This window comes from Eptesicus fuscus, chromosome 3 (genome assembly GCF_027574615.1).
Source record: "Eptesicus fuscus isolate TK198812 chromosome 3, DD_ASM_mEF_20220401, whole genome shotgun sequence".
NCBI classification, from domain to species: domain Eukaryota; kingdom Metazoa; phylum Chordata; class Mammalia; order Chiroptera; family Vespertilionidae; genus Eptesicus; species Eptesicus fuscus.
Window position 1 is genome coordinate 24,253,003 of NC_072475.1, and position 15,382 is coordinate 24,268,384.

At 39.4% G+C, this 15,382-nt stretch overlaps 1 protein-coding gene and 2 non-coding genes across 3 annotated transcripts in view; all 3 read left to right on the forward strand.

The window, feature by feature from the left end:
• Positions 1-4,068: 4,068 nt before the first annotated feature.
• Positions 4,069-15,382, forward strand: part of SMC4 (structural maintenance of chromosomes 4) — a 36,863-nt gene continuing 25,549 nt past the window's right edge. The window contains exons 1-5 of the mRNA XM_054713685.1: positions 4,069-4,176; positions 5,298-5,447; positions 6,379-6,557; positions 7,010-7,201; positions 8,753-8,929. Coding sequence (XP_054569660.1) covers positions 5,303-5,447; positions 6,379-6,557; positions 7,010-7,201; positions 8,753-8,929 — 693 coding nt within the window. The 5' untranslated portion in view covers positions 4,069-4,176; positions 5,298-5,302. The remainder of the gene's footprint in view (positions 4,177-5,297; positions 5,448-6,378; positions 6,558-7,009; positions 7,202-8,752; positions 8,930-15,382) is intronic.
• Positions 9,127-9,206, forward strand: MIR15 (microRNA mir-15). Its single transcript, NR_129274.2, has one exon. It is a non-coding gene; the product is annotated as a microRNA mir-15 (primary transcript).
• MIR16-2 (microRNA mir-16-2) lies at positions 9,269-9,353 on the forward strand. Its single transcript, NR_129275.2, has one exon. It is a non-coding gene; the product is annotated as a microRNA mir-16-2 (primary transcript).

Consider the following 15,382-nt stretch of genomic DNA (forward strand, 5'->3'; position numbering starts at 1 on the left):
TAGACTGGGAGACCTTCCAGATGTTCTCTGGACAAAGTCATGGTGGCAGGGCCGAGGTAGAGGCGTTTGGGGGCCAAGAGGGGTGGGCAGCTGTGGGTGATCAGGCTGGTGGAGGGGGGCGGGCAGATGGGGGTGAGCAGGCCGGCGGGGAGGGGACCAGCTGAGAGCAAGCAGGCCCGCAGGCAGAGTGGTTAGGGGCAATCAGGCAGGTGAGCGATTAGGAGCCAGCAGTCCCGGCTTGCAAGAGGGTCCCAGATTGGAGAGGGTGCAGGCTGGGCTGAGGGACACCCTCCCCCCCGTGCATGAATTTCGTGCACCGGGCCACTAGTCTATGTATATAAAAGCCCAGTGACCAGAACAGCAGAACAACTGGAATGACCGGTGGCTATGAGGCGCACTGTAGTAGCCAAACAGCCTGAACCGAGCCCCTGATCACTCCCGTACCCCGATCAGGGATGGGGCCAGTTGGCCAACCTCCTGCAGCCCCTCCCCACCACCAGCCCGGTCTCAGGGGCCCCCATCAGGCTGGGCCAGCCAGACACCATTATTATAATGACAAAATCATGCACTTAAATTGCAAATGTGTATTTTAATTCTAATTCCAACTTTTTTTCTGAACTTATTTCTCCCTGTGGAATACAATTTTACTTTTAAAATAAAAATGTAAGGGTTCTTTTCTGGGTATGCTTGAAATTACAGATAATGGTTGTTAGATGATTTTGGACCATAAAGATTAGAAAGTGTTAATTTCATGAGAAGCACCCGAAGTATTGGCAGGGATCGATCAGTCTTTATTTCTGTGACCCTTATCTCATCTGGAATTATCTCTTATTCTGAGTGTCCTATTTTCACTCTAAATTTAAGTAGCTATTTGTTATGAATGTCTTTTCTTCATTATAACCTGGTTTAAGTCCATTTTGAAAACATTTGTTTTGAGTGGGGCATAGTTAGGTTCAACCAAATCTAAAGCCACAGTTACTTTATTGATTTTTTAAATATGTTTCTATAGATTTCAGAGAAAGAAAGGGAGAGGGACGGGGAGAGAGAGAGAGAGAAGAAACATCAATGATGAGAGGAAATCATCCATCGGCTGCCTCCTGGGCATGTGACCTGACTGGGAATCAAACTTTGGCCTCCTGGTTCATAGGTTGATGCTCAAACACTGAACCACACCGGCTGGACTACATTTCTTTCTTATTAGTCATTAAGACTTACCATTATTCACAGTAATTATCAAAAGCAGTAAAACTAGGAGTTATTTGTGATTTACCTTTCTTCCTATCCCTTCATCACTAATTTAAAGATTCAAACAAAGAATAGTATCTGACTTTAATGATTTACACTCTCAGCTTCGTACATTAAAATCTATAAAAAGCTAGAGATTTTATTTCTTCCAAAATGTGTCAGGATTTTTTCCATTCTACTACATAGAGACTTCTCACCTCCCACATGGAGGACTATACAGTAATAATCTAACTAAAGCATGCCTAATCGCAGTCTCTTTTGCTTTTAACATATCCCACATAATTACTGTTTTTGTTGTTGTTTTTACCAAGTCATTCCTTAGCACAGATTTTTCTAATAGATGCTTCCTTCATACCACATCTAAAATCCTTGACATGGCTTTCAAGCTAACCTTTATAAGGTAACCTTCTAACTGGACATCCCATTATACATTTGTAGCATAATATCAAATGCTTATAGCATGTGTGCTGGATGAACAATCATAAACAATCCTATGAGATAGGTATTACATATTGGTTTTATAAATAAATACTCTCAGAGAGATTGATAAACTGAGTAAACTGTCCAAGCATGTAGCTAAAATTATAGGATTTGGAATTCTGTTACCTGTTACATCTTCCTACCATATTGTGTTGTCCCCCATATACACCACTCAATTTGGTCTAGTCTTTGCTTTTTAAAAAAATATTTTTTTATTTATTTCAGAGAGGAAGGGAGAGGGAGAGAAAAATAGAAGCATCAATGAAGAGAATCACTGATCGATGCCTCCACATGCCCCCCACTGGGGACCTAGTCAACAACCCCAGCATGTACCCTGACCAGGAATCGAACCTTGTCATCCTGGTTCAAAGGTTGATGCTCAACCACTGAGCCACCCCAGCCGGGCTTGTCTTTGTTTTTTCATGGTTGATATCCCTCCAACTCAGGTTTCACAGTGTTTACAAACTTCGAAAACCCAAAAAATTTCAGAAGCTCTCAGAGAGAATCCTTATCTATACCTTCTAGTATGCCTACCATCCAATATTTTCCCCTTCAGCTTTATTGTCTGTAGTTTGTCTTACAAAAACAATAAATAGCCCTAGTTGGTTTGGCTCAGTGGATAGACCGTGGCCCTGGAGACTGGAGGGTCCCAGGTTCGATTCTGGTCAAGGGCACATGCCTGGGTTGCGGCTAGATCCCCAGTAGAAGGCGTGCAGGAGGCAGCCAATCAATTATTCTCTCTCACTGATGTTTCTATCTCTCTCTTCCTCTCCCTTCCTCTCTGAAATCAATAAAAAAAATTTTTTAAAGCAATAAATATAAAGTTATATTATAATATGAAGTCAATGCTTATTGAAACCACACCAATCTCCCAAGATCACCAGATTCATGCACTTGTGGTTAGTGTCCACACCCCTGTTTGAGAATTAATGAACCTGACTTTATGCTCCTCAGGGCAAGAGTCATAATACTTACTTAGAATGACAATATAAATTCATTCAGAAAGCAGATTTATTGGTGCTTAGTATGCCAGGCACTAAGTGTGCAAAATTTAAATAAGACAAGAGGCTCCTACTTCTCAAAGTCAAAGGCATAAAAGTTGCTGAATAAATATTTATTGGGGGATTAACACCACGTTTGAGCATCTGATCAATCAAAGTTCTGGAAAAATTAACTCCCCAGAAAAATGCACAAACATAGAAATTTGTATACAATTTGGGGAAGGGGGGGGGGCGACTATGAACTCCTCTGAAGCCTAATCATCACCAATAACCAGATCCACAGACTCCAGGTTAAAAATTCACTACCAACGTAACTCCTAAATTCTCTGGGAACAGGAATACTTGCTTAATAATCCTGATTATGCCTTGCACAGTGCGCTGTATACAAAAGCCACTTTAAAAATATTTGCTGATCGATTTTCTCTTAAAGTCAACCAGATGACATCGACAATCGTTCCTTCCCTGGACTTTCAAAAGCCCACCACCACCGCCCTTCACCCATGACACTGACCACTAACACCAATAACTCGAAATCATTCTTCCGCTATTCACACGTGGACTACTCGCTCATTCACCAATTTAGGTCTTCCCTTCTCCTTATAGTCCCTCGACTCCCTCCAAATTCGGGCTCCCTCCATTGCATCCCAAAAGCTAGGTCTACTGCCCACAGGGAGACGGGAAAATAACTGATGCTCCACGTCGCACACACCCTCAAAGCAGGAAACGTGGGATCCAGCGCTTGCCACAACTTCCAAACCCTTTCTTCACCACGTCCAAAGGTGAAGAGATTTACCTTAAATTCCAGGAAAGCGATGGCGACTGCTTTCACAGAGCTGGGACCAGTAACCAAGATGCTTCCCGACCTCCCTGTTACCATAGTGACTCCTAAAGAGCTACGCGCCCTCCCTCTTCTCGCGATACTTCCCGGCCACGCGTCATGCGAGCGGGCCTGAGGCCCCGCCCCTCCGCACGCCCGCCCTCCCAGTGTAAGGGGTGTCATTGGACGGCTGAGCGCTGCCTCCAGCTGCGGGCGGGACCTTACTTTTTTCTTTTCCTCTTTCAAAACTCGCGCTGTCGGGTTTTCTTGGCAATATTTTTATAATACTGCTGTTTCCGTAGGGTCCCAAGGAAAAACACTGTTTCGGAACAGTGTTCTCACTTAGTAAAGACGTCCCACGTCGTCTGGGTTTCCCCCCCCCTTCCTCCCTCCTCCCCGCCCTCCAGGAGTAAGCGCATGCGTGTACGCGCCCAGAAGATGGCGAAGATAATCGCCGCACTTTTTTTCAAATAAGTGGTTCCCAGAAAGCATTGCGCCCATTTGTAACGAATTTCCGTTCGAGTTTGTATTTTAGGCGCCATTTTCGAGTGAAGGACCCGGAGCCGAAACACCGGGGAGAGCGGGGGTCTGTACCGCCGTTTCCAGCCTCGGTCGGAGCGGACCGTCCCGCAGGTAAAGCGCACCTCCTCCTGACCAGGTTGTCATCCTCTCACTTCCTGCCCCGTCCGCGCGCCCGGAGCGTCGAGGCCTCGAGCTCTGGAGCCGCCGAAGTCCGCGCCGAGCTGTCGCCGGGAAATCGCTCCCGCTGTCACCCCTCCCCCCCCCCTCCCCGCGGCCGCTCCCCGGCGGCCGGGGCTTCCGCGCGCGTCTCCCGGGCGCCGCTTCTCGGAGCTACTTGGGCGTCGCGCGGGGTGCGGGGTGGGGGCTGGGGGTTCTGAGCCTCGCGGGTCGCACGAGTCCTGCTGTCTGTCGGGGGGAAGGGCGTCGCCCCCCACGGCGCGTCTCTCTTCTCCCGAGGGGACTGGTCGCCGGGGCTTAGCCCTTAACCGGCGACCTTTCTAGCTTATGACCCGAAGGGATTCCGCTGCGGGCGCCGGAGGGACAGACCCCTGTCGCCCCAGGATGATTGAACCGGAGCGGGCGCTGCCGGTGTCCGATTTGGAAGCCGCGAGTGGTCGAGCCCAGCCTCCGCCCGCCCGCCCTGTCGGACTGGAGGGGAGACTTGGGGGCCGCGAGCCGTCCACGGCGCCCGGAGCTCATTGGCGGGGGGAGGACTGGGGGCGGCGAGTCGCCCGTTAGGCTTCCGCTTTGGGAAGAGCCCGCCGTCCCGCGACCCTGAAGTTGACACGAACTCCTCCACGTCTGTGCACTTGCATGCCTAGCCCCGAGAGCGAGGGGATGCATGGAAGTTACAACTTCGTTTAGAAAGTGCACTCCGATAAGCCTGTGCGCTTCCTCTGTGGGCGACGGGCGGTGGGGCGTGGAACCCCGAAAAGAACCGAAGCAGTTGCTCCATCGGTGCTAGGTGCCCAGGCACGTCTAGGTTCCCCCCGTTTGCTCAGGACTTGCTTACGAACACGAAGCGCCACTCCTTGGTGCCTTGGGTGTTTGGTGCCTTCTTCCCCGAGGACCCGCTGGCGCGGAGCGAGGTTTCAAAAACGGGCTCCGGGGCGCGGGCGCGTGGGGCGGGGTGGAGGCTGAGCCGGCCCTCGGCGGGATCCGGCGGGGAACGTGGGTACCGCACGGCCCTGCGGCCGGGGCGCCGTCTCACTCGCGCTCTCACCCGGCCCCAGCGACCATGCCCCGCAAGGGCACCCAGCCCTCCACCGCCCGGCGCCGAGAGGAAGGGCCGCCGCAGTCCCCGGACGGCGCCAGCAGCGACGCGGAGCCCGAGCCGCCGCCGCCACCCGGCCGTGCGGGGAGCCCGGCCCCTGATGCCGCAGGTGAGTAGCCCGCCCGCCCGCCCAGACTCGGCAGGACAGCGCGCTGGGGGGTCCTGGGGGGCCCGCGCCCCACCTGGACGGGCTGGATTTCTGTGGCGTGAGCCAGCGGGCCTGCAAGGTTGACGTCCCAAGATCGCGTGTGGGTCCGGTAGGTCAGCTCGAGAAAGCCATTTGGCGATTTTCGGAGATTGGACCGTGCACTTTCTGTGTAACGGTACTGGAGGGGATGGGGGCGAGTAAATGGCTGCATTTGTTTACTACATTTCTGTTTGTGGCCTTGTTGTTTCCGCGGAAATCGGCCGGGTCAGCCAATAGCCGGTGGACTTTTTTTTTTCTTCTTCTTCTTTCAGGCATAATCAACCTGATTGTATTAATATAATGAAAAGTTGCTTGACCCTAACCTCACTTCTGTGGTCTTAAAGTTAGATTAAAGAGAAGATGATAATTTCCTGGAAGCCACCGTAGCCTTTGTGAGTCCAGTAATTAGGTGACATTATGAAACCCTTGTGACAGTTTCGGTGGGGCTCAGGAATGGAGTTTCCAGGTGCTCAAAGATACGGGAAAAGTTGGATCTAGACTCTAGAGCCTTAGGATTTCACCACCCGAATAGGCGGGCAGCAGGGAATCAGGTTGCTGTGGTTTTCCCAGATTTGCTTTATGATGGATGTAGTGTTTTGATTCCTAAGAAGTATATTTGTATAGGTTTTGTGACTGGTGGCATTCCTTTGAAGAATTTTTTTAAATAAAATCAAGATGAAAGATTCTCATCGCCTTTGAGCTTAGGGTAATACTGTTTAAGTGGAAAAGAGCGATTTGTGTTTCTTAAATAACATCTCTCCAGAGATTAGTAGGCTCTAGTCCTCAGAACGAATTGCACTAATGCAGGCTTTTCCCCCCTCGCTCTGCCTTTCCTTTCCCTTGACTGACTTAGAGACTCCAAGTGAGGAAATTGATAATAGAAGTTTAGAAGAGATTTTGAATAGCATCCCTCCTCCCCCGCCTCCTGCAATGACCAATGAAGCTGGAGCTCCTCGACTTATGATAACTCACATTGTAAACCAGAACTTCAAATCCTATGCTGGGGAAAAAATTCTGGGACCTTTTCATAAGGTATTTGCCCATTTTAAATAACTATTGAAAGATAATGAGTCGTTATTGCAAAATATTTCAGTTTTGTAACTATTATATTTATCCTGATTGCACACCAGGTGTTTGCTTTTAACAACAAATTAGCTTTTGTTTTATCTGATTATCTTTGGTACCTCTTTACCTATTATAAAGTTTTCACTGAATAGAATTGGTGAGTTTTTTGTTTGAAGGGAGTATTTTCTCTTTACTAATAGAATGAATTTTGTAAAAAGTTATAATTAGAATGTGGCCTTTTTTTAAAGTGTTCAAGCTTGTGGCAAAGTAGTAAGAAAATTTAAGTTGTGTTATGTAGCAATGAAAACCAGAATACTTGTAGATTTGCTGCATGTTAAAGAAATCAAGCTGTTTAAAATCAGTAGTATGACCTTTTAAACTTCACTTTGATTTTTTTTTTCCCTGTTCTTTTTATGCAGCGCTTTTCCTGTATTATTGGGCCAAATGGCAGTGGTAAATCTAATGTTATTGATTCTATGCTTTTTGTGTTTGGCTATCGAGCACAAAAAATAAGATCTAAAAAACTCTCGGTACTAATACATAATTCCGATGAACACAAGGATGTTCAGAGTTGTACTGTGGAAGTTCATTTTCAAAAGATAATTGATAAGGTAAGGGATTTTGACTATCTAGTTATTTGCAACTTTGAGTCCTTACTCAAATAATTTAAATACATTGCACGTTTTATTTTTGGCTTAAATTTGGGTTAAAAGTTAGTGTCTGGTTAAAGCAGAACAGATTATTGATTTAGTTACCTCCATGACCGTATTTTCTTTTTGAGGAGTGGTGGTGGTAGCTGTTAAACTTAAAATATTAAAGTTTTTAGCCAGGAAAATTAATTTTAAGAAGTTCATAGTAGTTAATGCTTACCTTTTTGGAATAAAGCATCAAGCAGTTTTAATGTTCTGAGCGCCAAATAGGCGTTCTTTTACTATACATTTTTGGTTTGTTTTTTAAGTTATATTTTATTGCTTTCAGATGAATTACCTAAACTTGGAAATGTAACAGTTGCCTAAGTTTAACCATCTCTGTTATTTCAGTTCACATTAAATCGAATGTTATTAGTAGTTCTGTGTATCTGATAAGAAAGATCTTCGATTCAGTTTAAACTACCCTTTTAAAACAGGGGATGGGTCAAGCTAACATGTTTGTTTTCTAGAAAAGGAGACAATTATAGGTAAAATGACTCTTCAGATTACAGTTTTGTTGGTATAGGTTTTTTTTTTTTCTTCTCTTCTGTTTAATAATTAACTTTGAAAATTCATGGTTCAAAAATGGCCAGAACCTAAAAATATAGAAATTTAATTAATTACACAATGAGAAGAAACGTGACTTGGCTCATAGGTTTTGTTTTAATTTTTTCTTAATATAAAGAGCTTTAAATCTATATAGTGGCATCTATTTTAATTTTGTTTCTTAGGTGTTTTTTCTTGTTGTTTCTTAGGTTTTTATTGTACAATTTGAACTGAAAAATAGATTGCTAATCAGATTTTGTTCCATTGCCTGTGAGTTACATTTGATTCATGTAAATTTTAAGTCATAATTTCAAAATGACATAGCTTTTAAGGGCAAGTGAGTTTAAATAAAGTATATTTGTGCTTCACTTTTTAAATCTGATTTTTTTTTTAATGTGGGGAGTATAGTTGTCAATTTTTTACAATTCTTTTACCTTCAATTAAAAGTATATTTCCCCTCCCCCTCCAAAAAAATTAGCCGTATCACCTCATTACAGCCTGCATTCTTTTTTCCTTGAATCATTCTTTGCAGGTTTTTTTTAATGGACTAGTAATTTAATCTATCAATATGAGTTAATCCGTGTGAGTTTGTTTTGGATATAGTCAGATTCTTGTCCCCATTCATCAATTCATTAACTTTTTTTCTCAGTCAGATGTTTTTAGGCTTGTTTGCAGTGGGGGGGGGGGTTGTTTTTGTTTATTTGGTTTGGCTTTTTTGGTTTTTGTGATCTCTGAGGAAGGAATCAAACAACTTTGAAAAATATCTATTCTTTACTAAGAAGGTTATTTCTGAGAACTATTTCGGGTTTATGTGCATGTTCTTTAAAATTTTTAATCCATATAATTAGTTTCGATATGACATGAGTAAAATGTGGAGCAGTAACTTAATACCAAAATTGTTTCTGGTTTTGTTTTTCCTCAAAACAGGAAGGGGATGATTATGAAGTCATTCCTAACAGTAACTTCTATGTATCCAGGACGGCCTACAGAGATAATACTTCTGTCTATCACATAAGTGGGAAGAAGAAGACATTTAAGGATGTTGGAAATCTTCTTCGAAGCCATGGAATTGACTTGGACCATAATAGATTTTTAATCTTGCAGGTAAATTTATTAAAGACTTTAGAGGTCCTCTTATTCCTGTTACTTTTGTGGGGGGTTTTGTTTTTTGTTATTTTGTGTGTTGTGTTTTGGGGGTGTTTTTTTTGTTTTTGTGTGTGTGTGTGTGTGTGTGTGTGTGTTTTTCCAATAAAGTTTAGGGAGATTTCCCCTGTTGGATGAATCCTGTATTTTTGAGGCCTTAAAGTACTGTAGCAGCACATCATGGTTTACATACTATAGTCAAGATGCGAATCATTATTTGCTGCTCTAGAAATTTAAGGAAATTCATTCAAAACTATATTTTCATCATCAGATGCTCATGTTTGAGTGGACTGACATACTTGTTCCGCTCTAGCAGCACGTAAATATTGGCGTAGTGAAATAAACATTAAACACCAATATTATTGTGCTGCTTTAGCGTGACAGGGATATAGCAACTACTTATTTTTGTTTGTATTTCCCTTTAGGATAACATTTTAAATGAGATTCATTATCTCCTAATACTTATTTTCCTTTGCTTTTGTTCTTATTCTTATTTCTGCTAATATTATATAGCCAAAAAGAAAAGACTCTGTACACTTGGTGTTTTCCGAATTTACCTGAGTATCTAGCTAATTTAATATCTTTTCTTTTCTTTTTTTTTTAACACTTAGAATGGTTAACAAAAGCTTAACTCAAGTTGGTTTTTGTTTTGGTTAGAATGGCCTATTTGAAACCACTATTGGAAGATCAGAGAGTAACTGATATTTCATTCTTAAGTATCACGACTGTTAACGTTTTTTTAAAGGGGTATAAAATTAAGTACCTGGTGTTAAGTTGATTTTTATTAGAAAACCTGTATTCTTTATTTGAGTAAGGGTATATTCTACCAGAATTGCTTGGTTAAAAAAAAAAAAAAAATCCCTTATCTTTTCTTCTTTATGTGTTACCTTTTTAAAAAGTTTTTAATGTAAAGCATAGCTTTGTCAGATGTATTAAAAACTTTTTTGAGGCTATCTTTTTCTGTGCCCTGTCCAGAATCACCAAGAGTATCATAATTAAAGCAAAAAACTGTATTGTGACATAGAAATAGTCGCTAATATTCTTTAGTATCTTGTCCTACTGATTTTACACTAAATTGGGAATTTTTATTTGATACTAAAAGTTTTGTTAGGATGACGTGAGTGTTCCAATAACAAACTTATAAAATGTTAACCCCTTTTTCCATTTTATCTTTATTCCTCAACAAAGAAAATATTACTTTTAGACATGCATAGTGTATGCACAAGATAAATAAGAATCATTCTGAAATGACTATATTCATACCTTTTGTTACCAGACACAGTATATTTGTAATACTTCTATAACCCAAACTAATTTTTTTTTAAATGTTGGGAAGTCATCTCTGGATCTAAGATTTGAGTTAACACAAACATGGAATTAAGACTTTTTGGAGTTTTTAACAATAAAATTTAACTGTTTTATAGACCTTTATGTTTTAAAATTTGGTTTAGTTAATTATGGATGAAAAGTTATATCCCCTTATAATAAATTTGATAATTATACCATTTTGCAAGAATCTACTTGTGTCTATCTTTTGTTTATAATTTGCTATTTACTGTTTTTCTTGGATTAATCAAATTTAACACATGTGCAAAGACATTAAAATAAAGTGGGCTGCATTTTAATCCTTGTAAGGGTAATTTTTTTCCTTGGTGCAGCCTCTCTCCATAGTTCAATAATAAAGGAAGCTAAGTAAAGTAACAGCTTCCCCCAAAAAATAAGAATTTTTAAATTGTCAACTTTATATTAAGTATGTACTTCTCAAGTACCTAAGATACTTAAGCCATTTGTCCTCATGATAATATCCATCTTTTTATGTCATCTTAGCAATTAAATTGTTTTAAATATTTTTAGTACCAAGTTAACAGATTAAATTCCATTTGATTAAGTTTACAAATAAGAACTTTAGGAACTCACCTGGTAGGAAGAAGAAAGAGGAATTAGACTAGGTAGAACTAATGATGCCTCATTTAAAAGTTTGAGGGAAAGTTGCCCTGGTTTCTATGGATTTTTATTTAGTTCCTTATCAAAATCTTCAACTCCTGTACTAGAGATTTAAAGCATTTGAAGGTAAGTAAGAATGTGGTTTTTATTCCTTTCCCTCCCACTGAATAATGTTTACTTAAAAACCAGCTGTGGTTTGACAGGCTGGATATGTAGAGATAAAATAATCACCATCTAAGACATACGTGATTACTTTGAATAAAATGTATAGACTGGCCAGGGATCATGTTCAACAGAAGTCCATTGGGTAAATTTTTTTTACAGTGTTTATATTGTTTTAGTACATTCTTCTAGAAGGCATTTCTAGTATTTGAATCCATTTAAAATTTTATCAGTTGACCACTCAAATGAGTACCTAATAAAGAGTACTATGCTAAGATGCTATAAATGATACAAAGATGGTTAAATCCTGTTCCTGTCCTTACAGGCACATATACATGCTTTCAAAAGGTGTCAGATAATAATTGACCATTGTACTTTCTATACTTCTACATTTATTCATTTATATATACCTGATTTGGGAGCCTTTGTCCCATTATAATAGCTATCGGTGTAAACAGGTAGGGCTTTATTAGCTCTGAAAAGCATTTTGTGGTGACTATGACTTACAAGTTAGGTTTAGTTGATTTGGATGCATTTGCTCCCTTCAAGGTATCAAACTTTTCAACTTCATATGCTTTGTGTTTATATTATAAAATCTTAATTAAAATTGAAGACAAGAACCAAGATTTTTTTCTTATTGTTTAATAATTTGGAGATTAGATTAACTTACGTCTGAGTTGTTAACTATCCATCTCTTTCCAGGATAGTTTTCCTAAGTCTAGCATGACATACAAACTATTTGGGTTATATTAGTCCTTAGAAATAAGTCTGTGCTGGATCAAAGAAATTTTTAACTTTATCAGTGATACCTCAGTTACCCAAAAGTATCTTGTTCAACAGCCTTAACTATGAAATAGGCTATTCATAAGCAACCAGAAGCGATATCAAGCAGTCCAGCCACTAAAGCATCATCCTTTTTATTAGTATACTTATTTTAGACAGGTAATGATTTTCTCTCATCGATGTTTCTGCCTATCTTGCCCTCTCCCACCCTCTCTGAAATCAATAAAAAAAAATATTTTTTAAAAGATAAAGGACATTAATTTACAGTGAAAATGGAGAACATAAAGATTAAAACTAGGTAAAAATTCAAAGTTCAGTAATTATGGGCTATTTGTGATGCAAACACTCATATCTGTCTTTAGAATCTTGTAGGCCTTATTAGAGGGGAAAGTTTTATTCTTGAGTTCCTGTGGTTCATGCTTTTGCTAAAATTTGAATTTTTTGAATAAGAATAAAGAATCATAACATATTCCTCATAGATTTTTATGTTGTATTCCTGTAAATTATCAAAGAATGGTATAGCTGAACCACAATAAGTTAATATTTAAGGCTTTGTAGTATAAATATTCTCTTGAAGTATGATTGCTATTCCTGTGATACTCTTAGAAACCATAGTTGAGCCCTGGCCGGTATGGTTTAGTGCTTAGAGCATTGGACTGTGCACTGGAGGGTTGCTGGTTTGCTTCCCGGTCCAGGACGTGTACTTGGATTGCAACTGCAGTTCGATCCTCGGCCCTGGTTGGGGCTCGTGTGGAAGGCAATCAGTGTGTCTCTCTCACCTTAATGTCTGTCTGTCTCTCTCTCTCTCTCTCTCTCTCTCTCTCTCTCTCTCTCTCCCTCTCCCTCCCTCTCTCTCTCTCCCTCTCCCTCCCTCCCTCTCTCTCTCTCTCCCCCCCTCTCTCTCTCTCTCTCTCTCTCTCCAGCCCTCTCCCTCCCTTCCATGCTCTGTAAAAAGTGAATAGAAAAAATCCTCAGGTGAGGATTAACAAAAAACACACAAAAACATTGTTGATATTTTCCACAGTTGTTTAATGTCTCTGATATATTTTGAACATAATTTAAAACAGTCTGTAATAAATAATAGCGAAAAAAATAAGTCAGGTTGATGCTTTAAAATTATCTCTGAAATGTATTGAGTTTATTGCCCTAAAATTAAAACTATATTTTATAATTTCCTGTAGAATGGGTAAGATTTCTGCAAAATAAAGGTAGTGTCCTCTGGGCACAGACTATCAACTCACAGATTATATATGAAATGGCACAAAATGGAAAAAGAAACAAGAAAGCAAATAGTAGAAGATGGTAAGGCAGGCAAAGGACATCAAGAAATAGAGCCACAAGAAATGTCCAAGGTTGCCATTGGAATGCCATAGCAGTCCTAATAGTCAAGTGACAAGTAGAGGCCTAAATGTTCTCACAGCTTGTGGATTCAATAGTGTTAATCTGATCATAACTGGTAAAAAAAAAATTTTGCATGCCATATAATAAAACAATCTAAAACTGAATGTTATATGGGACTTGAGATGGAACTATTTGGATTCATAAATGCCCTTGTCTTTTATGTTGATATTTATTTTCAACTGGGCAACCTTGTTAGATGAAAAGAAATTACAACTGTATGTCCTTCATTTTAATTGGGGTTAGAAGGAGGAGGAACAAATAACCAAAAACAAGTACCTACTATACCCAAAGCTAGGCAGTTTCCTAATAGGGGTAGTCCATCTCTTCAATGAGTAATTTGGCCAGGAAAAATGTTATGTCTTTAGGAATATTTTTATCAATGTAAACTGGTATATTGAATACCAACTTTTGGTTATCTGAAAAATGTATACTGTGCTTAAATTATGTGACCATTTTACTCAGATATGTGAGTTCTCTTGGCATAATTTTAATACCGGTGTCAGCTATTATTTGGATTATAAATATTAACCCAAAAGATTTAAACAAGTAGATCGATGGTTCTCAGCTGAGGGTAGTTTAAGTTATTACAGCTAGGGAAGGGGAGATGCTACTGTCTTCTAGTGGCTCAGGGTCAGAAATACTATTAAACATCCTAAAAGAAGCCCAGCATAGCTCCCCACAACAAAAAATATCTAGTGCAAATGTCAGTAGTGTCAATATTGATAAACCTTCCTTATAAAATTTTGAATAACGGCTTCTTCAATGGCTGAAATTCACCCTGTTATAATGCAAAGCTTTGGATATTTTTCCAGACTTAAATCTTGTCTAAAACTTAAACTATTGCTGCAAATATTTGGAAAGAACTAGTCACTGAAAGCAGAATAAAATAAATACTTAATATAAATAAATATCTACATATTTTAGTTTAAACACTAATTTAAAACACTAATTCATACATACTGAAGAACAAAAAAATCAAAGTGAAGTTGAAAAGGTCATACTACCGATTTTAAACAGCTTGATTTTTTTTTAACATGCAGCAAATCTACAAGTATTATGGTTTTCATTGCTACATGACACAACTTAAATCTAAACAGGCTCTTTGGATAACATTTCACTTTGTATTTGATAATCATGTGCTGCTTTGTTGTCAAAGTAGAAAATGTGATGATGATGTATAAATATTAAAAACTATTCCTGTGAGTAGATTTTAAAATGAGATGTTTAATTTTTTTAACTTCATAATTATGTTGAGGCTTTTGCTAAATATGACACATTTTCATGAGCAAGTTTTACCCCAAATTTTTAAGGTTCATTCATAAATAAATATTTAAATTGAGAAAGAGTAATATGTTCTTTTTAAATGTGTAAATGTTTATCTTTTGTCTTGGCTATTTTTCTGAAATAAGGAGTATTGTTGTTTTTTTGACTAGACTGTCCCTTTGTAAATAGCATGTAGAGTACAAGCAGACTACTTCTGTGAAGTGAAGTGAAGTAGCAGCATTTTGTCTGAGCATGTTCAGACAAAATTTTCTCTACTACCAAACCAAATGACTGCCTGGCAGTCAGCCTTAAAGGTTACTGTTTGTGGATTTCTTTCTTTTTTTCTCTTTGTAATTAAACTGCATAAATACTAATACACAATGTTCTTCTAAGATTTTAATTACAATTCAAAATTTAGTATTAATGATTGCAAACAAGTTTTTCAGTGTCATGTATCAGGACCTTTAGTTTTCAGTCAATTGGATTTCTTCTATTATTACCATGAGAAAAATAAGTCATTTCCTTTTCCAGTTAATGGTGTTGCTTTTAGAAAGTTAGAACTTTGAGACATCCTTATGAAGCCCAGCACTTGAGCAACTCATAACACCAGATTTATATAGAAAGTTTAATAATACTAGCCACCTTGAGACAGGATGAGCAATGAAGGGTCTTTTTCTTGGTTTTAAAACAGGAGCTCTAATTATGTTATTAGTAGTTGATAATGTTTCCACAATAACAATTGTAGATTATATGGATAATCTTGCTTAGTAGAAAAGTTAATAGTTTTATTTATATTGAATGAACATTATAAATGGGATCTTCCTTTGGTTCTGTGTATCTGTGAGTGTATACTACAAGAGT